Source organism: Apium graveolens, chromosome 2 (genome assembly GCF_009905375.1).
Source record: "Apium graveolens cultivar Ventura chromosome 2, ASM990537v1, whole genome shotgun sequence".
Lineage (NCBI taxonomy): Eukaryota > Viridiplantae > Streptophyta > Magnoliopsida > Apiales > Apiaceae > Apium > Apium graveolens.
Window position 1 is genome coordinate 140676766 of NC_133648.1, and position 26517 is coordinate 140703282.

The window sequence follows — 26517 nt, forward strand, 5'->3', positions numbered from 1 at the left end:
ACAATTTTTTTTTTATTTCAGCCCCAGTAGATTTAGAATCCTGGGTCCGCCCTCGCGGTGGAGATCGAATCCACTTGATTGTTAATTGATAGTTTTTGACAAAATAGTAAACATTTTAATATAAAACTCAATTATTATCCAGATTTATTTGAAAAAATCAGTGATTTAAGGCTTTCTCAGCGACTCTATGGTTATGGTGATGCAACAAATAACATCATTTAAATCTCCTACTTTATTTGTATTGAAATCCTATTAAAAAATGACCTAGAAAGCTAAGATAATTGATTCAGATATGCAGGCACTTGGCTACAGAATATATTTGTTGTTCAGACATCTCATCGTACCAGATATAAGTTATAACCATTTTAAACCAACTACCATATCCAGTGGCGGAGCCAGGAGGTTTACCTCATGGGGGCACCATACAATCTGGTTATAAATTTGTAATACCATATCTTGATTAAAACACATTTTTAGTTAATAAAGTTATAATATTTTCAATTCTTGTTTGATGAAATATGGAACATATGGAAGACACTCCCTGGAAGAAACCGTAAGGATATTATGGATACCGATTATTTGGACTCTGCTTTCCTTTTCTATGATGAGAACAAGCAGTTGGTTCGAGTTAAAGTCAGGGACTGTCTTGATACTAAAAAGCTGGGATATATTTACCAAGATGTTCCACTTCCATGGCTCAGATCCCGTCCTTTCCGAAAGACTAAAAAGCCTAAGAAAGGAGGGCGCGGTCTGCCAATGCTGCTAAAGCACCAACACCTATATTAGACGCTAGTGCACTGCCTAAAGTTCTGGATGGAATCCTGAAAGTTAAAGTTCCCATGCCCAAAAAATCGAGGACTCAAGAGGAGAAGGAAGACGAGGATGAGATACTGGAGATAACGGGATTGAATATGATGGAGATGAGTATATTAAATTTGATGTTTACATCAACGACGAAGATGAAGTAGACAGTGGACCTCAAAATGCTGAGTTCGCAGGGGCCTTCTCCAATTTGCCATTTAAAGTGAGCAAAAAAGTAAAACAAGCCTGAATTTGGGAATAACGGAGCTTCTCGAGCACTTGGGAGCTGATGATGATTAAGGCCTGGTGGTGGCCTTGGTTCCGAGAACTGGGAAAGGGAAAGTCACCATTGGCAGTGTCAAGATTCGGTTCTCTTCTTAATTAAATATTTTTTCTGATCAACAATAATATTGCAGGTCATTAGCTTGCATGAGTTAATCCTGTACGGCTTGTTTTGTGTGTCTTTCATTCTATTGTTTGTTTTCAGTCATAGTCTGCATGATCATATATGATCTTTGGCTGTTCTGTTGATGTATAATAAAATCTCTCAATGTAAACATCAACTATTAATCCGAGTTTTTGATCTTCTTGCTTTTCCTAGCTAACAACATTGGTTCTTAATGTCACACATGTCTTTTTTACATCAAAGTATACCAATTAATCATCTATCAGCCATTATTACTATCAGGTGACATTCTCCGGTCCAGTTTACAAGCATAGTTCAATTAAAAAAAAGAGGGGGAAAGTGGGGCACCTGGATAAGTATTTACATGCAACTGTTATTTCATTTGTAGGTTTAACATTAAAAAAATTTCTCTTTTTTTTAAGTTGTGGGGGCACGTGACCCCAGGTGTCTGGGTGTAGCTCCGCCACTGACCATATCACAAAAAAATGATACTTTCTCTATTTTGTTGGATTTGTGAATCTGTTAGTACAAAAAGGTTTTTAATCCTTATATGTCTTTTGCACAACAACAGTTGCGGTGAAACTTGAAAGCCTTGCGTGTTTGGCAAAACTTACAAATCTGTTCACTAACCCAAATATTGGACATTGAATTGCAATGGCCAATGATATATGGGAAGAATTTATTCTGGCATACGTATGGGACTGATATTTATGAGCTGGTTAGAGAAATCTGTGTCCCCTCATGATTTCCTTTGATTGCATCTTGGGATCTTTTATTTCTTCTTTTAGTTTTCATTTGGATGGTGTTTTGCCTAATAAAGGCAATGAGACCATACAACATTTTTGGGTTATGTATGTGTAAATGCTGGCTCTTGAGTAATCTTTCCACTCAAGTGAAAAGTACCTGCTTGCTTGTCATTCATTTTTCACTCATGTTCTCGGTACTTGTATTCCGTATGGACGGAGAAAGAACATTTGCATCATTCTATTGTGACTACAGAGTACAGACCATATGCCTCTTCTAAAATGATATACCAAACTATAATTGAAGAGTCGTTTACAAATATTGGGGTAAGATATTTTTGTAAGTGGAGCTGAAACTCTGCTTAATAGGAGTACTTCATATTGAAAGACTTGCATCTAAATGCTGCATTGTGACTTTGTGAGATAGGCAGAAAGAAAGATGTTGATGAACGTACATAAGTGCAAGTTGTGTGAGTTATGGAGTGTATTTATTCTTGTGTAATCTACGTTTTCATGCGAACTTGAGAATTTAAAAGGATAAAGTTATTGGGAAGCTGTTTCAGAGATCTGTACATGGTCCATTTGCATTGCTTATTTTCCCTGTCTGGTGCCTGCTATGCTAATCATAGTCGTCCATCTAAAATAATCATGCAACTCACGAAACTATTCCTACCCGGATTTTTTTTATTATGTCCAGTGTTGTCCCAGTAATCTAGTTAATATCCTGTATCCATCTTCCTTGTTAGCATTTTGTACTTATTATAATGATTCTTGTAATGCCATTCTAAATTCATGGGCAATGGCTATTTGTTATTGCTTTTTCTGGGCATGAACATTGACAATTATCGACTCATTCATTTGATCCACTGAAACCTTTGGTTGCACTCTGCCTTCATCATTATTTGGCAGACAGGATTTATGGTCCCTGAATCCTCGTGTTCCACTGATTTCTCAAAGTATTGAAAATCTTATTCGGCTTCTCGAGTTTTCTGCTGATTAAGTTTATCCCTTCTATATTTTGAAAACCTTGGTTCTATATCATAATGCTTTTATACATAAGCCGTGGTGTGAATTTATTTAGAGCATTAGGCTACTTGGTGAAAGTATTCTGCTCCGAAAGACAAAAAACTGTTTAGCAAATCTTTAAATTTTCGATTGAGAAAAATTTCCTGCAAGACATTCTTAAAAAATTTCATCCCTGGGCTTGTGAAAAAACAAATAAATGGAAGGATAGTTAGGAGTTATTCGAGGACTCTGGCAGCTGGCACAACCCATTGGTAAAAACATAGCGTTGAACTGAACTTCCATTCTCCTCTTCCCTTCTCAGGGAAGTAAACATTGCAAAGATTGTTCATAAAAAAGTTGACATTGCAATCGATGTCTCTGCAATATGAAGGTGAAAAGAATTGGATGGTCAGACAAAAGAATCTTGCTGATATAATAACTTGTATGTCTTCAAAGTTTATGCTGACATTCAAAGGTTCTATATTGGTTAAATGATTTATCCTTTACCCCCATCTTTTGTTTAATACTTTTACAACTCTGTTGTAGTCTATAACTGACTAACTATAAAAACCAACTGCCATCACCCACCCACACACACAATTCAAAAGCACTACTAATATGACTTTTGTATGCTAAACACAGTACATTGTTGTTGCATTTTACATGAAGAATATTATGTCTTCTGATTTCAAGAAGAATATTAGGCAAGGAGAGCCTTGGGACTGAGCTTTCAAGAGCAGGAAACACGAGGGACCCTGAAAATTCAGTATGTTACTTTGAACCCTACAAATTTCCATGAAGGCTAACTTAAGTTGCACATGAATAATGGGTTTCAAAGCTATTAAACATGACACAATCACTTTTCATGTCTAATCCACCGCAAATTTCTTATTGCATCAAAGGATGAACATTGTGCTTCCAGAAGTAGGGTATACGAAGGCTGTAGTTTACTTAAGAATTACACATGTTGCTTATTATTAAAATTCCCTGGCAACTTGAAACAAATTATAAATTGTATAGAGATCAAAAATTCTACTTCTTTTTCCTTTTAAAATCTATGATTCAAGGTCATCTAAAAGTGGGATCATGTATGTGTACGGATATAGCTTCTAAGACATTGTTATCTTTAACTTGAAGGCTTCATAATTCCAAACTACAAAAAGACCTCAATTGCGACATTAATCATCTGCAATCTTTCTTTTCTAAATAATTCCAGACTCTCTCTTGAAGGGAAAAACAAGAGAATTAAAATAATTTGCGAGCAAGTAGGCTTTACTCGAACTCTCCTCATCCTCCTGAAATAGTAAAATTTAATCCCAACCTCATGCCGAACATAAAATGTTTAAGTTGTGAAAAAACAAACCATTCGTTAGCCATTGTTTTTACCAATTTTTATAAGTTCAATTATAAGGTTGGTTTTATGTTCAATTTGTGAAATGTAGCTAAAATAATAAGAATATAAAAGAAAACGACGCAAGAAATTGGTGAGGCGAAAAAACCCAAGAACGGGGAAAAATCGCGGGTGGGATTGTGTACCCAACCTGAATGAAATCCACTAATTATTTAATATCAATTACAGGCTGTTTGATACGGTAAAAAATCTCGATTACATCATGTTTACTGTCATTTCTGTGTTCTTTGGCTTTGTGTTTGTTTTGTGTTGAGGTGTATAGTGTGAGATGACCTCCTTCCTCGTGAAATCAAGAACTGAAGTCCGTATGTTTTTTATAATGCTTTGTTGTGTGTGTTGTGTTCTCTTTTCTCTCCTTATTTATGCTTGCTTTTTGTATTTTTTATCCCCCGATCTTCTCTCGTTTGTTCCACTTTTTTCTCCCCATATTTGAATCATCCTTATCCCTTCTCTCATTGTTTGATCATGCCTACAGAATCAGACTTGATGTTAAGTTCTAGTTCTTTGAAATAGGTGCATTGTTGGACTCAGTCTCTAGCTCCATTCTCCCATCCTGATTGTCAGCTACCTCCTGCGATACTGTCTAGGTTTCATCACCTCCACATTTCATTCCCGTTTTAACACGTTCCCTCTTCCTGTCATGTCGAGGCCAAGAAAATTCCAGTACTAACAATAGCTCCGGATTTTCTTGAATTAATTATTTTTAATCAATAAAATCTCCACAATTTAATTGAACGTAATCGTAATAATTACACATGCGTGATATTGTGTTGATGTGTGCACCATATGTTGAACTTCCTCTTGAAAGTTGCGTGTTCCATTAGGAGATTTGCATGTATTGGCGTTTCACTTATCGAAAAACCTCTTCCCAAGATCTTATCAATATCCTCTCGTGCTCCCTATATACTCCCCCTTGTTATAGATTTTTCTTTCTTCCACCTCTTTTTACCCTAATCAACCGCTCTCTCTCAAATCGTCTTTTGAAGCAAAAACCCTTTGTACCTCCTTTGTCCATGGTTAAAAGAAGCTCCAAACATGCTGTAAACCCAAATAATCAGAGCCCCAATACATCCTCTAATACTTTCGGTTGGGTTGTCACTAACTTGTTGGATTCCCATGACAGTCATCTCAGTTCAATGAAACCTAAAAAGCATGATCAAGCTCAGTTATTGTTCCCTTCTGGTGCCATAGCTTTTGCTCCGGATGTCGATGTGCGCACCGATTTTCACAGAGACAATTGGGTATGTTTTAACTACTGTCCCTTTGGCATTGGCTTCACCTTCCCTTTCCCCAAATTATATGTTGATGTATTGAAAACTTGAATATCTCCCCTAGACAACTTATGTCATTTGCATGGAGGACCCTCACTTGTTTGGATGCGATTGTGAACAAGTATCAATTCCAGATTGATGTTGAGGTGATCAAACAGGCATACAGCCTAAAGAAGTTTAGCAACTGTCATTTTGGCTTCTCGAACAAGAACACGGATGACCATTTGATCTTGAACCATGATACTGTCAATGATAAGAACTAGAAAAAAGACTTCTTTTTTGTAGACAAGAAATCTCTTGGAGAAGGAGGCGCTTACCTGTTAGAGCATTGGAATAATGTCGGTAACAGTCACTCTGACCTTACTGTTGTTTGTCTTTCTATTTGCTTTTGTATACCGATGTCATAATCTTTTGATTTGCTCATATTGCTGCCTTGTTTATACGTTAATATTGCATTTTCATATTCACTCCATACTATTTCATCTTCCCTTATTCATCATATTTATCATATCATTCATCACTCTTGTAGTTTTATTACTCGCTCCTCTTATATTTCCCTCTTTAACTTGTCTTCAAACATGTTATGAATTTGAAGCTGATAAAGGCCATCTTGTTGTTAAAGAAATTGTTGCGAAGATCTGTGTTCTCCCTGTTGGTGACATATTATAGCCCAATTGCCTTGATCGTCCTATTCACAATGCTAGCATAATGAATGTTGAAGAGTTTGCTGCAAAAATGCGGAAGAATATAGACAAAGCCGAAGGATGTTCTTATGAGATTCCTGGAAGTAAGGGTGCGGCTGGAAGGAGTAGAAGTAAATTATCTACCTCTATTCATTAGTCTTCCTATTCTATCCACAGTGTTTCATCAGAGTCCATGGAAATTTCAAAAACTGAGAATAAGAATGCAATGAGCTCAGCATTCAAGTATGCTAGAGGTATACGTCGAATATTATTCTTTTTGACGTGTCTTCTTTTTTCCTGTTGTTCGTTTTGAGTTTTGTTAACACACCTTGACCTCTGCTTCCTAATTGCAAAGTTCAAACCCCCAGTCATCAAGCCACTAATGATCTGTAGTAAGGATTTGTTCAAAAGATCCCGTGAGGACAAGCCATCTAAAACTGAGTGTTCTAAAGCTCCTGTGTTGTCAAGCCCCTTGTTGAGCCCTACTGTGAGCCCAATGGCCAAGAAAGTCAGGGTTAATCCTTCTGTTACCACTATTAACTCTGACACTCCTTTGCCGCTTTTGACCTAACGCTATGTTGTCCATGCAAGCCCTCCTACCTTTTCTCACATGCTTGACATGATTCTTCCATAATCCATGGAGGACCTTTCTGCCAAAGAACTTGAAGACATACTTGATGATGGTGCTGGCTATTCATTCTATGTAAGCCATTCTTATGGAAATTATGTTCAACTTTTTATTACGTCAGACACCTATTGTAGTCTTTTCTTAACGCATTCCTTGTTATCATGTAGGCACTTCAAAGTATTTTGGTTGCTCGTGAAATATACAATCACAAAATGCAAATGAACAAGGAGCTTGAAGTGAAGTATGAGAGTTGTGTCAAGAAGTTAGAGATTGTGGAGAACCTGGCCAAAGAGAGATTGGTTTCCCTGAATAATTCCCAGAAAGAATTTGATGACTTTTCCAACAAAGTACAATCCATGGAGCAGGACATGTGTTCTGAAGCTGAAAAGGTTGTTTACCAACAGATTATGAGGACTCGCGTTGATATGATGCTCGAATACCACAGGGGCGAGTGGAACTCATGGGATGTGCTTGAAACTGTAAAGATTTACAACGAAGCCTTCCCAGACGACGCTTTTCCTCTTGATGAATTCAACAGTCCCGATGATGACACTGGGATGAAATCTCCCAAAGATGGTGATCCCGACGATGCGTAATCTAGCATTTCTATTTAATTATGGGCTTGTTTTGTCTTTTTAAGAACTTATTTTTCTTTGGTTTCGTTGTTGATACGCTCCATCCCTGTTTCACATTAACGCGGGGATTCATGGTTACATTTATGTTGGTTTTTGGTTTGAACCTTTGACGTAATATTAAGTTTGTTGCTTATGAATCATATTTCTGTCATCATCATATTTTGTGTCTTTACTTATGTATTTTAAGAGTATCTTGGACTCATTCAATTGTGTTGATTGTGGTTGTCATCTTTTTAAGATGTCATATAGGCAATGCTTAACAATTTGTTTATAAATGTTGAGCGTTGTATAATTATTCTACTTGTAATGTAAAAACTTTCTGATCATTGATACCACGAGATAAAAGTATCTAGATAAATTACTTGATAAAAGTATCATTGATTCAAATGTCTGTTAACATTTGCAGCGGATTTAGCATCAGAGTTTATGTTAACATTTTTCTTATCAGAATTTACACTATCAGACTTTGAATCAGAACTTACACTAGAAGGAACAATGGTAACTTTCTTTAAAGAAGGTTTTATTTGATAATAATCATAGTACAAACTATGATATTCCTTACAAGTATAAATGAAATGCCATAAACTACCACAATGAAAACAATTTTGTGGCTTATATCTAACAGACTGACTGTTAACTCCTGACTTTGAAGGTAAGGAGTTTATGTTCTTATTCTTCCTATAAAAAGAAGCCAGATGGTTAGAACTTCCACAGTTATGACATATTTTTCTAGGAGCATCAGGAACAGGCTTATAATCATTACTTTTATTCACACCTTCCTTTCCATTCCTATTTTTCCTAGGTGATTTTACCTTGTTTGCATTCTTAACATCTTTCAGCTTATGCTTAAGCTGTTTCTTTGTCATTAAGCCTACGTTTACTTCAGTTGTCTTTTCCTGTTTTAGTTTGTCAGAAGTTAATTCCTTTTTAACTTCTGATTTCTCAGTATCAGACTTTACAGCTAAAAACTTAACAGGTTTTAACTTTGGTTTTTGTTTAACAACTATAGGCTTAATATCTACAGTTCCTTTATCATTCTTATCCTCTCCATAACCTAAGCCCTCTTTCCAGTTTTCACTACTTAACAAATTCTGAGTTGTTCTGCCAGAGTTAGTCCAAGTCCTGATAATCTCTCTTTCCTTTTCTAACTCATCTTTTAGAGATTCATTCATTTTAAGCACTTCATCCCTTACATAGAAAGCATCATCTCTATCTTTCTGAGTTTGATGGAACATGACTAACTCTTTTTCTAAATAATCATTCCTCTTTTTACAAGCAAGATTTTCAGAAGTTAATCTTTCACATGTTAAAGTTTGATCTCTATAACTAATGAACATGGTTTTAAGATATCTTCTCAACTCATTAATATCATCAGTATGAAAGGCATAAATAGTTTGAGGTACCTTTAATTCAGTAGCTTCAGAACTGCTTTCAGCACTTGCCTTATCAGCATTTGCCATCAAGGCATAATTCTCCTCACTTTCAGAATCTGAGGTGTCTGTCCAGCTTTTCTTCTTTGTGACAAGAGCCTTGCCTTTGTCACACTTCACTTTCTTGCAATCAGGAGATATGTGGCCTTTCTCACCACAGTTGTAGCATTTGACATTTGTATAATCTCCTCTGTCAGACTTTCCTCCTCTGCCCTCAGATTTTCTGAAATTCTTCTTATCAGAACTTGTGCCTTTCCTGGAAAACTTCTTTCTCTTCCTGAACTTCCTGTATGCAATCTTTGTGATTCCTTTCACCATAAGAGCACACAGCTTCATCATCTCTTCATCAGCATCCATCTCAAGCAAGCTTTCAGATTTTGAGTCATCATCACTTTCAGAACTTGATGACTCAGTATCAGACTTTGTGAAGAGAGCTTTACCCTTGTCTTTCCTTGAGGTAGCTGCCTTGGGGGATTCTTCTTCAGCCTTCAGAGCAACTGTCCTTGACTTTCCTCCTTTCCTCTTGCTTCTTTATTCCATCTCAAGTTCATGAGTCTTGAGCATTCCATAAATTTCATCAAGAGTTGTTTCATCAAGATTATAGTTGTCTCTTATTATTGTTGCCTTCAAATCCCAGCTTTCAGGAAGAGCCAACAGGAATTTAAGGTTTGAATCTTCAAGATCATACTCCTTATCAACCAGTGACAAATCATTCAAGAGTTTGACAAATCTATCATATAAATCAGTCAATGACTCATTAGCCTTTGAGTCAAAGTGTTCATACTCTTGAGTGAGTATTGTCTTCCTGTTCTTCTTAATCGTATCAGTTCCCTGACATCTTGTTTCCAAGGCATCCCATATCTCCTTTGCAGTCTTGCAGTTTATTACCCTGTTTGATATTACATTATCAATAGCACTATGCAGTAAGTGTCATACCTTAGCATCCTTAGCAATTGATGCGATATCTTCAGTAGTGTAATCACTCTTTTCTTTTGGTACTGACTTTGCTGCTTCACCTGCAACTGCAACAGCAAGCTTGGTTGGTTTGTGAGGCCCTTCCTTGATTCTATCAAGATATTCTGCATCTGTAGCTTCCAGAAACATGGTCATCCTCACCTTCCATATGGGATATTCAGATGGTCTCAATATGGGAACTCTAATAGTCTCATATCGGCTTTGAATTTGTGTCTTTGTAGGTTCTTCAGTTTTGGTGGGCTTAGTTGGAGTTTCTACTTCAGACATGATTGTTTTTGTTTTTGGATCTTAAACTGTTTGTGTGTTAACAGATAGGCTCTGATACCACTTGTTTGGTCACACACACTGTAGAGGGGGGTGAATACAGTGTATTGCACAATCAAATCGAACTTTAATAACTCAAGTAACAGAAAACAAACTTTATTCAAAACAATAAACTCTATTACAGTATGGAACTGTCCTCTCTCAGTGATGAACAAATATCACGAGAGCTGCTAGGGTTTCAATGAAAAATCTTCTTGATAATGATAACACTTTTTAGTGTAAACCCTATGTCTGTGTTTATATACTACACAGTTACAAGATAATCGCTAATTGATATGGAATATAATTCTGCTTCCTAAAATATATCAGTCAGATATCTTTTCTTCCAAGTATTCTATTCTTCATAGAATTTCTTCTTCATGCATATCTCTTCTTATGTTTTGTCTCGATCTTCTCTTCCTGTAAATCAGCTGCTTTCCTTATCTGAACGTTTCCTTTAAATCCTGATATCATCTTCTGATAAATATCTTCTGAACCTTAAGTACTGATGACTTAAGTTCTGACTTCAGTATAAGTGCTGATTTCAGTTAAGTACTGATTTGTCCTGTTTAAGTAAGATCTGTAAACTAAACATAAATCACATTAGTCATGACATTATCAAATATATCTAACAAATTCTCCCCACAAATGCAAGTAATAACCTGAAATGCACAAATACTAGAAAAATGCATCAAATTCCTAAAATACTTGATTTCAAGACATCAATTCAAGCCATTATAAGACGTTCTAAGTGGTATAAAATACCACTTATCACACCCCCAAACTTAAATTGATGCTTGTCCTCAAGCGTCACAGACTCAAAAATAAAACAAAAACATGCATGAATGCAATCTATATGAAATGCAGCGATCCCCCTCACTATGACCAAACCAACCAACTTATGACATCTCAACAAATGTAATTAGGCGAATAAAGATCAATCAAATCATGCAAACTAACATACAACCAGAAACGTGGTGTGTGCAGATGCTTAACAGATATGCTTCGAAACTAGATCAATTATCATAACTCGACTATCCTCAAAGTAATCACATGATTATAGGAAGAATAAATTTTAGGCACAAAATGACTTATAACACTTCAAGATTACCGAAGCTTATTACGGAATCATGCTTTTTATTCAACAACAACAAATGCTTATTTGACCGTGCAATGAGTGAAGTCCACAAAAGACTTATACAATGGCATCCATTTAGCGAGCGTTAGGTTAGCGGATCCCAGACTATAAAAGCCTTAGGTCACTAGGCACAAAGTCCCCTAAGAACTTAATAACTCGAATACCAAATAGCCCACTCGTGATCAATTATGCATTAACTATTTACATTTTTTTATTATTATTTTTCTTTTTTTTCTATTTTTTTTCTATTTTTTTATTTTTTTTCAAATTTCTGAGCAAGTGCGTTGCGCTCCATCTTGCTCAACCCTAGACTACTCGCATAAAGATACGAGCCGGCTACTAGCCATTTGACGCCTAGCCACAATTAGCAATGAATTCCAATTTTTACTCCAATTTTTTTTCTATTCATGCCTTTTATCATTAAGAACCTACTATAAATTCTAAGCATAATCAATAGATTAACCTCAAAAACCATCAAACCATGACAACAATCTAGTCCTTAAGCATTCTCTAAGACTTAGTGAAATTACAAGTGTTTCTAGCATGCATGTCATCCTACAAGACTCAACATCACTCTAATGCTATCATTACACTCGCATCAATATCATAAATCAATTGGTAAAGCAACGTAAAAGGGATCATGGTAAATGCATGAGCTAAATGACATGATAAATAAAGCTATAAAATAAAAATAAAAAAAACTATATGGCAAAAATATGCAATTATTTGAACTAAACTATCATGCATATGCAACTATATGAGACACACAACAATATTCCTTAACTACCACCCCCAAACTTAAAATCTTCACTGTCCCCAGTGAAGGTAGTAGAAAGGAACACAGGGTATACCTACTCGGAGAAATCATCATCATCACCCTCAGAGGGTGGAGTATCAGGAGGTGGATAAGTTGAGTCCTCACAAAAAACGGGCCACTGGATGTCAGCTCCAAGGCCTCTAAAAGCAGTCCCAAGTGCAAGGGTGAGCTCCTGAGCAAACCTACTTTGCGTCTCGTACATAGCGTCCATCCTCCTCGACAGCCTCCTATACTGAGCATCAGCCATCCCAGCATCCTCCTGAGCTCTAGAAGAGCGGCTGGCATCTGCAACTGCTCGTGAGAAGGCCAATGAACTCCCACTGATCGGCATAGCTTCATGACAGTAGATGCGTAAGGGATGTTCATGTGCTTCGCTCCCCTCAAAAACTTCAGAATTCCTTGGTAGATGAACTCACCAAGGTCCACATAATACTCTTCATTCAAAATACCCCATAACATCTTGCTCGCTCAACTGTAACCTCATGTGCATGTGAAGTAGGCAGAATATTAGCATAAATAAAGACTTTCCATGCACGGGCATACATGTTCATCGCAATCGCCGGAAAAGAACGATACTCATTAGTCCCAGTCTTGAACTTCCAAACCGTGTCCGGTTGACACAGAGTAGCACAAATCAAATCCAAATCAAACTCCTCGGAGGGCTTCTCATTCCAGTTCTCCTCCGTGTGCTTCCTCTGTCGCTGCCCAATCACACGGTGAATCGCCTCAGGATGATAATCCACCGTTAACCCCCGAACAACAGTAAACCCATTCTTTTCATCCTTTGCGTTCTCATAGAACTCGTGAACCACGCTCATCGGAACCGCCTCTGACGACTCACAAAAAGAAATCCAACCATTTTCAGCAATCATCGACAACAACTCACTATCCCTCCCCGATGGTAACAATCCCCTCTCCTTCAAAATCGGCTTACCCAGAAGCCTAGTATACACCTCCTCAGCAGCCCTATCAAACAAACGAGGTCTCGCAACAGTATCCCTCGAAGAATCAGTAGTAGGAACAGTGCTGCTGCTATCAATAGTCCTGGATCTCTTGGGTGCCACTGAAACTGAGAAAAAGTGTTTACAATTTGTGTTTTGGAATATGGGAGAGAGTTTTAAAGTTGAAAGTGTATGGGGGAGTATATGGAATAGTTGTATGTATATATAGGGTAAAGATTAGGGTTAAAATTTGATTAGGAGTGGGGTTGAGGGTTAAAAACGTGGGTTTATGGGAAAAGGATTCGTGGGTAGTGGGTTGTGTTTTTATTTTTTTGTTTTCTGATTTTTTTTTGGATTTTTATAAGGCTAAATTTTTTTTAGGAATTCGGGAGCTGAGCGGCCGCCCAGCTGCGTTGAGCGCCGCTCAGCTGGTGACTGGATTTTTTTTCTTGCCCTTTTTTCTGATTTTTTTTATGTTTTTGATAGGTTATTGATTTCTAAGGGTTCCTATAACAACAAATCTTGGGTTGCCTCCCAAAAAGCGCTTCTTTTACGTCATTAGCTTGATGTAGCGTAACTTGCTCAAGTTGACAATAAAACGGCACTAACCACTTCCCGATTTGCCGTGTCCCCATAGTAATGCTTCAAACGCCGACCATTAACCTTGAATGATTGGCCCGAATCATTCTAAAAAATCTCCACCGCTCCATGTGGAAACACAGTTTTGACAATAAAAGGTCCAGACCACCTTGATTTCAACTTTCCAGGAAAAAGTCGGAGACGAGAGTTGAATAAAAGAACTTGTTGTCCCGGCACAAATGACTTAGGATATAGCTTCCTGTCGTGCCACCTTTTCACTTTTTCCTTGTACATTTTGTTGTTCTCGTACGCTTGGAGTCGAAATTCATCAAGTTCATTTAACTGAAGCATTCGCTTCTTCCCAGCTGCATCTAGATCAAGGTTCAACTTCTTCAATGCCCAATTAGCCTTATACTCAAGCTCCGCAGGTAAATGACATCCCTTACCATAAACCAGTTGAAACGGGGACATCCCAAGTGGAGTCTTGTATGCTGTTCTATAAGCCCAAACAACTTCATCGAGCTTTAAAGACCAATCCTTCCTTGACGGACAAACAACTTTCTCTAGAATACGCTTAATCTCTCTATTATACACTTCCGCTTGACCATTCATTTGCGGATGATAGGCAGTAGCAACACGATGATTCATATTGTAGCGCTGCATCATAGAAGTGAACTTACGGTTGCAGAAATGCGACCCCTCATCACTTATGATTACTCGTGGCATTCCAAACCTTGTGAAAATCTGCTTATGAAGAAAATTCAACACTACCTTTGCATCATTCGTCCGTAGAGCCTTGACTTCTACCCATTTTGAGACATAATCGACTGCCAGCAAGATGTACTGATTATTACAGGATGAAACGAATGGTCCCATGAAATCGATTCCCCAAACATCAAAGACCTCGACTTCAAGCATCACATTTAACGGCATCTCATCCTTCCTCGTAAGATTCCCCACTTTTTGGCAACGATCACACCTTAAAACGAACTGATGTGCATCCTTAAATAAAGTAGGCCAGAAAAACCTACTTACAGAATACGAGCTGCTGTCTTTTCACCACCATAATGTCCACCATAAACTGTGGAATGGCAGTCTCGTAATATCCCCTCCGTCTCACAGAATGGGATACATCTCCTGATGATCTGGTCAGCTCCTTGTCTAAACAAATACAGTTCATCCCACATGTACCACTTCACCTCATGCAGAAACTTGTTCTTTTGAGATGTATTCATATTAGGAGGCATTATATTGCTGACAAGATAGTTCACAATATCTGCGAACCATAACTCTTCCACCTGAACTGCGAACAACTGCTCATCCGAAAAAGATTCGTTGATCAATGTCTTATCATGTGAAGTGGAATCGGGATTCTCCAATCTAGAGAGATGGTCAGCTACTTGATTCTCAGTACCTTTTCGATCCTTGATCTCTAACTCAAATTCCTGTAGTAAGAGCACCCAACGAATAAGTCTAGGCTTTGAATCCTTCTTGGAAACCAAATAGCGAATGGCCGCATGATCAGTGAATACTGTCACCTTTGTCCCAAGCAGATAAGATCGAAATTTTTCAAAACCAAAGACTATAGCCAAGAGCTCCTTCTCAGTAGTGGTGTAGTTCATTTGAGCTCCATTTAGAGTCTTACTAGCATAATAGACCACATGAAAAATATTATTCTTGCGCTGCCCAAGAACTGCTCCCACCGCATAATCACTCGCATCACACATCATCTCAAAAGGCTCTGTCCAATCAGGTGCCGTAATAACTGGTGCAGTTATCAAACTCTTCTTGAGAGTCTCGAATGCCGCCAAACATTCATCATCAAATTTGAAAAGCACATCCTTCTCGAGCAAATTGCACAACGGCTTAGATATCTTCGAGAAGTCCTTAATGAAACACCAATAAAAACCCGCATGACCAAGAAAACTACGGATTCCTTTCACAGAAATAAGTGGTGGAAGATTTTCAATGACTCCCACCTTGACTTTGTCCACCTCAAGACCCTTGCTAGAGACCTTATGCCCAAGAATAATGCCTTTACGCACCATAAAGTGACATTTTTTCCAATTGAGCACCAAATTATTTTCCACACACCTTTTGAGCACCGCACGAAGATTATTCAAACATTCATCATATGAATGTCCAAAGACGGAGAAGTCGTCCATAAACACTTCGACATTATTTCCAATTATATCAGAGAATATAGCCATCATACATCTCTGAAAAGTGGCAGGTGCGTCACATAAGCCAAACGAAACTCTGCGAAAAGCGAATGTGCCAAATGGACAAGTGAAGGTAGTCTTTTCTTGATCCTCTGGTGCAATGCAAATCTGATTATACCCCGAATAGCCATCCAGAAGACAATAATACTCATGACCGGCCAACCTGTCAAGCATCTGATCAATAAATAGAAGAGGAAAGTGATCCTTCCTCGTGGCCTTGTTCAACTTTCTGCAATTCATGCATACCCTCCATCCTGTGACTGTTCGAGTGGGGATGAGCTCTTTCTTCTCATTTGCTACCACAGTAATACCTCCTTTCTTAGGTACACATTGCACGGGGATCACCCAAGAACTGTCAGAAATAGGATATATGATTCCTGCATACAGCCACTTCAGAATTTCTTTCTTCACCACTTCTTTCATGATAGGATTAAGTCGTCGCTGTTTCTCAACAGTTGGCTTACTACCTTCCTCTAGCAGAATTTTATGCATACAGTACGAAGGGCTGATCTCTTTGAAATCTGCTATAGTCCATCCAATAGCCGATTTGAATTCTCTCAAAATCCTCAAGAGCTTGTACTACTCACTACCTGAAAGGTCAGATGCAATAATAACAGGTAAAGTAGATGCATCACCTAAAAAGGCATACCTCAAGTGTTCAGGCAATGGTTTAAACTCCAAAGTAGGTGCTTCCTCAATATATGGTTTGAGCTTTCCTTCAGCATTTTTGAGATCAGAAGTACCTAGAGATTCAAATGGCATGTCTAGCTTTCGCCTTCAAGGAGAATCATTTAGATATTGTAGTTGCTCATTGCCATCCTCTTCATCACTGTCAAACTCCCCCACTAAGTTTCTATAATGCTTCAGACATTAGCATATGATCAAGTTCTGAAGTTATCACAGAATCAATCAAATCCACCTTTAAGCACTCCTCATCTTCTGTAGGGAATTTCATCGCTTTGAATACATTGAATGTCACATCCTGATCCTGCACCCTCATAGTAAGTTCACCTTTCTGCACATCTATCAAGGTACGGCCTGTAGCCAAGAAAGGTCTTCCTAAGATTATGGGGATCTTCTTATCTTCCTCGAAATCCAAAATGACAAAGTCCACAGGGAAGAAGAGCTAATCCACCTTTACTAACACATTCTCAACTATGCCTCATGGATATGTAATAGGACGATCAGCCAATTGTAGAGACATGTAGGTGGGCTTTGGATCAGGCAAATTCAACTTTTTGAAGATAGACAACCGCATCAGATTGATGCTTGCTCTCAAATCGCACAGGAATTTATCAAAAGATAACTTGCCAATGGTACAAGGAATGGTAAAGCTACCTGGATCTTTAAGCTTTGGAGGTAATTTCTATTGCAGCACAGCACTACACTCTTCCCTTAGAGTAACGGTCTCAAGGTCATCCAGTTTCACCTTCCTTGAAAGAATACTCTTCATAAATTTCGCATAACAAGGCATTTGCTTCAGAGCCTCAGCGAAAGGTATGTTGATGTAAAGTTTCTTGAACACCTCCAGAAACTTACTGAACTGTTTATCCAGTTTTTGTTATTGCAATCTCTTAGGGAAAGGTGGTGGAGGATAGAGCTATTTCTCCCCTGTATTACCCTCAGGCAGAGTGTGTTCAACAGTAGTCTTCCTTGGTTCCGCCACTTTCTCCTTTTTCTTCTCTTCTTCATCAACAACTTCAGCTTCTCCGTCTTTTGCTTTTTCAGCACAGCAACTTTTCCAGACCTTAAGGTAATAGACTTGACTTGCTCTTTAGCTTCCTTCCTGTCTGGCACTTCAGTATTACTGGGAAGTGTACCAGGTTGACGATTTAGCACTACATTGGCTATTTGACCGATTTGATTTTCCAAGGTCTTGATAGAAACAACCTGACTTTTGCACAAAAACTTGAGTTCCTCGAAATTAGCACTAGAAGGTGGAGCAACACCTCCTTATTGAGGATATGATTGCCTTTGAGCATACTGCTGTGGTTGCTGGAATCCAGGTGGATTAAACTGTTTACTTACGCCTTGCTGATATGGTTGCTGAATAGCATTCTGAGTATTGCTCCAGCTGAAATTGGGATGATTTCTGTTGTTGGGATGATAAGTAGCTGGCACAGGCTGCTGCGGTCACTGATAATAGTTTACACACTGAACATATTCATTAACAAGAGAACACTGATCCGTAGCATGAGAACCTGCACAAAGCTCACAGACCATAGCTATCTGATTGACTCCATAGGTGACTAAAGAATCGACCTTCATAGACAGCGCTTGGAGCTGCGCTGCAATAGCTGTAGCTGTATCAACTTCCAGAATACCTGCTACCTTCCCAGGCATCATCCTTTGAGTTGGGTTTTGATGCTCATTTGCAGCCATAGTTTCAATAAGATTATAAGCCTCAGTATAGCTTTTGGCCCAGAAAGCGCCTCCAGCTGCTACATCGAGCATGGGCCGAGATTGGGCCCCCAAACCATTATAGAAACCAGTGATCACCATCCAGTCAGGCATACCATGGTGTTGACACTTTCTCAACATCTCTTTGTAGCACTCCCAAGCTTCGCACATAGATTCTGTAGGCTGCTGCGCAAACTGAGTAAGAGCACTCCTCATAGCTGCAGTCTTTGCCATTGGATAGAACTTTACCAGAAACTTTTGTGCAAGATCTTTCCAAGTAGTGATGGACCCAGCTGGTTCAGAATGTAACCAGTCCTTAGCTTTATCCCTCAGAGAGAATGGAATAAGCCTCAGCTTGATAGCCTCATCAGTCACACCATTATATTTGAAAGTACTACAGATCTCGACAAAATTCCTGATGTGCATTTTGGGGTCTTCAGTTGTAGCACCTCCGAAAGAAACAGAATTCTGCACCATCTGAATAGTGTCCGGCTTGATTTCAAAAGTGTTAGCCTGAATAGCCGGATGAAGAATGCTTGACTGAATGTCATCAATTTTAGGCCGAGAAAAGTCCATAAGAGCTGGATCTACCGGAACTATAAGATCACCCATGATTACTGGTTCTTTCTGCTCACTCTCTTTATCTGAATCTTCAAAATCTATCTTCTCCGGAATATCAAGAATTGAGTCTGTCTCCTCAGCCGTATCTAAAGTCCTCTTGTGAGTACGAGAACGTGTTTGCATAAACGCTCGCTAAAGTACCTGAAACACGACCGGAAACGATAAGTAACATGTCTTAATCAATGAGTCCTAATGACCACTGATGGTAAATGCATAAACTAAATAAATACGCCGAATCCCCGGCTGCGGCGCCAAAAAATTGTTAGGGCAGAAAACACGCACTAATAATACACGCAAGTATTCGCGTTCGTAAGTAATATATAATACTTTCTAGTTCATTCCCACAAAGACTCGGACTAATTATGCTCAATTAACACTCACTCACCAATGTATGATTACTTCTCAATGTTAAGACAATAACATATAGAATTGATTAACTAATTATTAACTAGAATTAACTACAAGAATTAAACACTTAATAGACACTTGAATTAACAATATTAAACACACATGAGATCATAACTTCATTACTACTTCCTTCAATAGCTATTATTATTACCCTTAGCATGTAACGGTGACGATATTAATCGAACAACACTAAACTGATAAAAGCCAACTTTCGTTGTACCAATACCATTCTACCAAGGATTCACAATTAAGATAGAAGTTGAATAGTCATCAATTATGTTGAGACCCTATATGTCTACAGAATTTGACAACATAATGATTTAAGCACAAGTTATTCCTTATGATTACACAGGGCAAGTAAAATGGTTAGAGTTACCCACTAATCATGCATACACATATATGAACCTGTGTTAGCATGGCAAGTTCTAAATCCCAAGATCTACCGTCGCTTCACAAGAGATTAACACCCTATCTTATATGTTCACGACGCACATAAGACGATTAAGCACAACCAATACTAGATATCATACAATCATCACACACTAAGGTATTAAACAACTAACTAAAGAATTCCATAGCAAATCCATTACGAACCCATGATCACGATTAGCCCATGATTGAACTCATCTTCACCATGGGTTCATATGAAAACATGATAATAACACACGAGAATAATTAATAAAACTACTTATATTAAACCAGAGTAAGTCACAAGAGTAAATAGGTTCAAAGCAAAGAAAACTAGCATCCACTGTTACAATGAATAAAAGAATCACAAGAAACTATGCTTCCTCTTCGTTGCGATGTGCTAAAACGGTCTTCTTCCTTATCTCCTTGCTCCTCGATTAATACCACGATTCAACACACGTGAAACGTCTCTGAAAACTACTTATATAGAAGCCCCACAAAACCCAGCCATCTAAGAAGTCAGAAGTCCAGTAGAACAAGAACTCTAAAAATCAGAATTAAAAATTACATCCCTGAGCGGCCGCCCAGCAATCCTGAGCGGGCGCCCAGCTTTCTGAGTGGCTGCCTGGCCAGGCTGAGCGGGCGCCCAACACCTTTCTGGAAAAATTGCTATTCTGCTCCCGTTCTTTGCTACATTATGCTCCTATCTTCCCCCTTGCAATGCCAAACACATACTAAGGCTTATTCTTGATGAATTCTCCCCACAAATGCAAGTAATACCCTGAAATGCACAAACACTAGAAAAACGCATCAAATACACAAAATACTTGATTCTAAGACATCAATTCAAGCCATTATAAGACATTCTAAGTGGTATAAAATGCCACTTATCAGCGTCGGCAAATAATAACCGAAACGTAGAATCTTTAATGAGAAGTTTCTTCCATTGGTGTGATTTCCACACTCCCCTTCATGTGCATCCTTAAGACCATGCCAGCCTTGTTCTTTCTCAAGCATCTTTGAAGAATCCCCGTAGAAGATTTCTTGAATAGCTCATCATATGTGACTGTAAACCTTGAACCCTTCATCTGAAGGATCTTAGCTTCATTGTTGCTGTTGGGTTTAACTCCAAGTTGCAAGTAATCTTTGTATGCTTGAATCCAGTTATCCATGTCCTCATTGGTATTGTCATCATGTTGATTAAGAGCTAACACTTCTATGTCATGAACCAATCTTTCAACAGTTGGCTTCGTGATATAAATAACTGGAATGTTGTTTAAGTTGAGACCTTTAGAAACAACCCCAAACCAGCTAGTGCATCAGCTTGTACATTATTTTCTCTTGGAACTTGTTGTATGTTGAAAGTTTTAAAATAATTCATCAATTTTTTGGTAATGTCCAAGTATGTGATCATCTTGGGATCCTTAGCTTCATAGGAACCATTGACATGATTAACAATTAATAATGAATCGCCGTTTGCATCAATGTTTCTGACCTTCATGTCCTTAGCAGTCGTGAGCCCCATAATCAGTGCTTCGTACTCGGCTTCATTATTGGTGGCTTTAAAGTCACAACATATTGAATGTGCTATCATATCCCCCTGTGGCGATTTAAGTACAAGCCCCAATCCCGTTCCATTCAAATTTGAGGCTCCATCTGTATACAGTGTCCATGGCTTGGTGTCCATCCTTGAAATGACTCGTTGAAACTCCTCCTCAGCTGTCGTCATTTGGCTTGGACTGAAATTAACCACAAAGTCAGCTAGAGCTTGTGATTTTATGGCCGTCCCGGTATCATATGTGATGTCATAAGTGCTTAAACGTATGACCCATTTTGCCATCCGTCCCGTCAAGTTAGGTTTGCTCAAAACATTTCTTAAGGGAAAATTCGTCATGACATGTATTTTGTGTGAATCAAAATAAAGACTTAATTTTGTTGAAGTCATGGCCAATGCAAGTACTAATTTTTCAAGAGATGTGTACCTTGTTTCCGCATCTACTAAGCTTTTGCTGACATAATAAACAGGCGACTGGGCACCTTTGCTTTCTTTGACGAGCACTTATTGCATGATCTGTAACAGACAAGTAGACGTAAAGGTCTTCACCTTGAAGAGGCTTAGATAAAAGTGGAGGCGTGGTGAGATAAATCTTCAAGTCATGTAGTTCATCTTCATATTTTTCAGACCATATAAACCCCTTATTCTTTCTTAAGACGTCATATAAGAGCTTGCATCTGTCCAACGACCGTGAAATAAACCTGTTTAAAGCCGCAACTCTTCCCGTTAATTTCTGTACATCTTTAACATTCGATGGGATTTTCAATTCAAAAATTGTCTTAATTTGTTCCGAACTAGCCTCAATGCCCCTCATGGTCACCATGTGTCCGAGAAACTTTCCTGACAACGCAGCAAAGTTGCATTTAGACGGGTTGAACTTTATGTTAGATGATCCCAATATGTTGAACACCTCCCATAGGTCGCGGACATGATTTTTAGCGTTTACATACTTGAACACAATGTCATATATGTGAAGTTCTATTGTTTTACCTATCTGGTCCTTGAACATCTTATTGACAAGCCTTTGAAATGTTGCCCCGGTTTGTGTTGTCCAAAAGGCATAGCCAAGTAACAATATATTCCCCTGTCCGTAATAAATAGCGTCTTCTCACAATTAGAAGACTCCATTTAAATTTGATTAAAACCACAAGAAGCGTCCAAAAATGTAAGCAATTCATGTCCAGCCGTTGAGTCCACCGTGGTGTCGATGTGGGGTAGTAGATAGGGGTCTTTGGGGCAAACTTTGTTCAAGTCCGTGTAGTCTACATAAAATCTCCATTTTCCATTCTTGTTCTGCACTATGACAACATTTTCTAACCACACGGGATAGTCAACCTCCTTTATTATCCCAGCCTTCATAAGCTTATCTACTTTATCATTAATTATCTTATTTCTCTCCATCATGAATTTCCTTCTTTTCTGTTGAACATGGGTGTAGCTAGGATTGACATTTAGCTTATGCGTGATGACATTTGGATCTATTCCTATTATGTCTTCATGTTCCCACGCGAATGCATCCAATCTCGTAGTCAAGAAATTCAGCAAATTTATCTCAATTATTGGTGACAGATCTTCTCCTGTTAGCAATTTCTTGTCTCCCATCTTTAGATCAACCTCAGCTAATTTCTCAGTTCCTGTGACTGTGGCCACAGATGTTTTATTCCCATGATATTGGAAAGTTGGTTTCAAACATGTCTTGTAACATTTACGTGTCATATCTTGATCCCCCCGTATCTCTTGAGCTCCCCATGGTATGGGGAATTCGAGAACATGATGGTATGTCGATGGTACAACTTTAAAATTGTGAATCCAAGGCCTTCCTATGATTATATTGTATGTTGAATCGACGTCTATTATGCAAAATTTCTCCAAGAGATTGACTCCTTGTGCATACGTAGGCAACGTGATCTCTCCCGATGTATGCTTGTTTCTCTACTAAATCCCACCAATGTTGTCGATTTCTTGTTCATGTCACTTTCCGTCAAACCCATTTGTTTCAACGTGCTCAACATCATGATGTTAGAAGCACTTCCGTTATCAACTAATATCCTTTTGATCAGGCAATTTCCCATAGGGTGTGAGATGACAAGTCCATCCTGCCATGGTTCTCGAATACTTCTCTTATCCGATTCGTCAAACATCAAAGATGGTAGAGTACTACTACTAACTCCTACTTGAGTAACTCGTATGTATGTCTCTTTAGCCAGCCTTTTAGCTTGTGAGTATATAGACCCACACATTTCAGAACCACCTGGAATGAAGTTAATTACTTTGTGATGTGGTGGTGGTGGTTGTCTTACTGGTGTCACGTTGTCTCCATTGGGTGACTTGTCTCTCTTGACGTTAGACGCTTTCTTGGATGTCATAAAATCAGTTAAATATCCCTTCTTGGTCAAGAATTGTAGCTCCTTTCATAAAGCCACACATTCATAAGTTTTATGTCTTTAATCTCCATGGTAGTCATACCATAATTTGGAATCTGGATTCGCCTTAGGCTTGTTGCTCTTTGTTGGCCATTTGACTATATCTCCCAACTTGGTGAACTCCTTCATCATGGATGACGGTGTTATCGTGAAACCGTAGTTGTCGTACGTTGGTGACAGATTAGGGTCCTTTTTGTTAGTGTTTTTGCCCTAGAGATAACATTATTATGTTTTGTTTATGACATTTGGATTATTAATATTTATGTTCTATCAATTATTCTTTTAAATAATTTATTAAGTCTTAATTTACTTCGATATAAATATTAAATTAATAAAGTCCTTGGAATATGATATGAATTCTATATCTCTAAGTATGTGACTTAGAAATGAGATAATGTGAATAGTATCGATATTCCCAAATATCCCTAGTCGAGTATTATTATTAAGGGACAATAATAATGCATTAAGACTAGTGTGTTTGTTGACTGATGATCACATCTCATTGATCATACGTATAGTGATACTAAAGTAAAAAACATAGGCATATGCAAATATACATGGTGATGGATAGACCCAATGTGAGATTCTACATGTCTGTTGTGTCATAAGTAATTCTCACAGTGATAATGATGTAGTTGTCCTTCGACTTGAAATCATTATATTTCTATACGCTGATTAATATACTTTGATTACATCAAAAAGTTTCCTTTGACCGGGTAATGATAAAAGTGGACTTCGGGTATATTAAGAATCGTGTGAGAAATATAAATGATCTGTAAAGGATTTAACCCTCCTAATTATTAGAGAGATATTATTGGCCTCTTGTGTGAGCTAGACTATGAAATGCGTGGCATCGCGCTCAAATGTTGATTTAAAATGATATTCTACTCATTGATCAAGGAAACCTGGATTAAACCATGAAGAGAATGACACATAATATGTCTCGAGTTTAATCTATAATATTTGGTTAAAGGGATTATATTACTTTATACATTATTCACGAAAGATTTAATCGATCACTGATTTAATTATTATGACTAGAGTAGATGATGTATTACTAGATGCCACTTATTGTTTATAATTTAAATATGATATATTTAAATTATTGCCAACGTAATAATAACCTATAGGGCCGCACAAAGAAAGCATGGAGGAATATTTAATTCAAATTCGGATTTAAAGTAAAAAGAAAATTTGAATTATTTATTATTAATTAAGTTGGATTTAATTAATAGGATAAATAAAATTTTGAATTTGTATATTATTAAATCCGAAAATTAGTTGTTATTTAATAATTGAGTTAAACTTAATTATTAAATAAATAGAATTTTAGATTTTAATAAACTCTAACTTGAATTAGGGTTAAGACTGTTTTTGGCCTCTCTATATAAACATCTATATAAACATCCTTAAGGCTAAAATAAAGATTATGTTTTTATTAGATAAAAAAACATAAAACCCTAGAAGCTAAAGGTAAGAGAGAGAGGGGAAAACAGGTCAGTTCTTGGTGCTAGTACGCACCTCCTCCGTACCAGCTTTCGTGTGGATACCTCTACGGCGTAGATCGTTAAGGCGGGATACGTGGTGTTCGGTTAAAACTAGGATCTCTTTTTGACAACCATAATCGTAAAGTTCTTTAAGGTAAAGATCTCATCCACGAATTAAATATTGTTTTTCGCATGGATCTTGCGGTGGGTTTCGATTTATTCTGTTTTTACGATTTTATTTAAATATTTTCATTGCATTTTATGCCTCGAGACCCAACATGGTATCAGAGCTACTTGCGAAAGGTTTTAATTCATTTGTGTATTTACCAATTTTGATGATAATATCATGTATACAATCTTCCATGACTATATGTATGCGATTTTTATATTATGCATGTGTTGATAATCTGCCATGATAGATATTTTATATTATGCATGTATTGATGATCTTCCATGATAAATATGATGGTATTATGTATGAAGATAATATGCCATGATGGATATTTGATATTATACATGTATTGATGATCTGAGATGATTGTTGTTATGATTAATTGTGTCTGGACATAATAGGGGACCGGAACATACTGTATGTATATGATACGATGATACAGAGATGAAAAATCAAGCAGAAATGTTCTGTTTTGATTCTGGAAATAGAGGAGTTCGATCCGCAAAATAGTGTTTCATATTTGTTCCACTTCATATGGTTAATTAGATTAATCATAATAAGTATATGATAAATTATATTATTATATGTTATTTGAGCATGATGGATGGTTATGGCCTTTAGACCTTAGATTAATGGTTTTTTATTGTGGTTTTGGTTTTTAAATACGACTTGCATGTCATTTTGATTCTTGTAAGTTCATTAGATTAGGTTTTTATATTTCATTTATGTAATGTACTTGAAGAATTGAAGACTAGAAGAAGGAATCCATTGAAGGTGATCTAAGGATATTATACAAGGAAGCAAATAAAACAAGAAGACAAATGACCTAATAGATAGTTGTATTTATATACTTAACCACCTTAGATTGACCATGATCTTTATCATGAGCTTGATGAAGATCACATAGGATTGGGCCATAACCTACCACGTTTATTTTATTGCACTTTACATATACCATGTGATGAATGAATGTGTAGAGTAGTTAGGATGATGCATGCTTAATTAGATTAGTAATGTATGTATGTATTAGATACATCACCCATGCCATGCATGCT

The 26517-nt window shown here is 37.6% G+C and overlaps 3 protein-coding genes across 5 annotated transcripts; 1 reads left to right on the forward strand and 2 right to left on the reverse strand.

Moving 5' to 3' along the window:
- Positions 1 to 4878: 4878 nt before the first annotated feature.
- Positions 4879 to 7761, forward strand: LOC141706094 (uncharacterized). 3 transcript variants are annotated; one of them, XM_074508931.1, is made up of 4 exons: positions 4879 to 5607; positions 5702 to 6574; positions 6676 to 7023; positions 7116 to 7761. In XM_074508931.1, exons 3-4 carry the CDS (start codon positions 6958 to 6960, stop codon positions 7542 to 7544), a joined length of 495 nt encoding a protein of 164 aa, XP_074365032.1. In that variant the 5' UTR covers positions 4879 to 5607; positions 5702 to 6574; positions 6676 to 6957; the 3' UTR covers positions 7545 to 7761. The 3 variants fall into 3 exon arrangements, with proteins under 3 accessions (XP_074365032.1, XP_074365030.1, XP_074365031.1); XM_074508929.1 differs by having other exon boundaries at positions 5702 to 7023; XM_074508930.1 differs by having other exon boundaries at positions 4879 to 7023.
- A 12990-nt stretch (positions 7762 to 20751) lies between these two features.
- Positions 20752 to 21665, reverse strand: LOC141693796 (uncharacterized). Its single transcript, XM_074498964.1, has 2 exons — positions 21114 to 21665; positions 20752 to 21072 (listed from the first exon to the last, which is right to left on the reverse strand). The coding sequence occupies exons 1-2, from the start codon at positions 21663 to 21665 to the stop codon at positions 20752 to 20754; spliced, it is 873 nt and encodes a 290-aa protein (XP_074355065.1).
- A 127-nt stretch (positions 21666 to 21792) lies between these two features.
- On the reverse strand, positions 21793 to 23746 carry LOC141693804 (uncharacterized). Its single transcript, XM_074498976.1, has 3 exons — positions 23275 to 23746; positions 22623 to 23200; positions 21793 to 22464 (listed from the first exon to the last, which is right to left on the reverse strand). Exons 1-3 carry the CDS (start codon positions 23744 to 23746, stop codon positions 21793 to 21795), a joined length of 1722 nt encoding a protein of 573 aa, XP_074355077.1.
- Positions 23747 to 26517: the final 2771 nt, after the last annotated feature.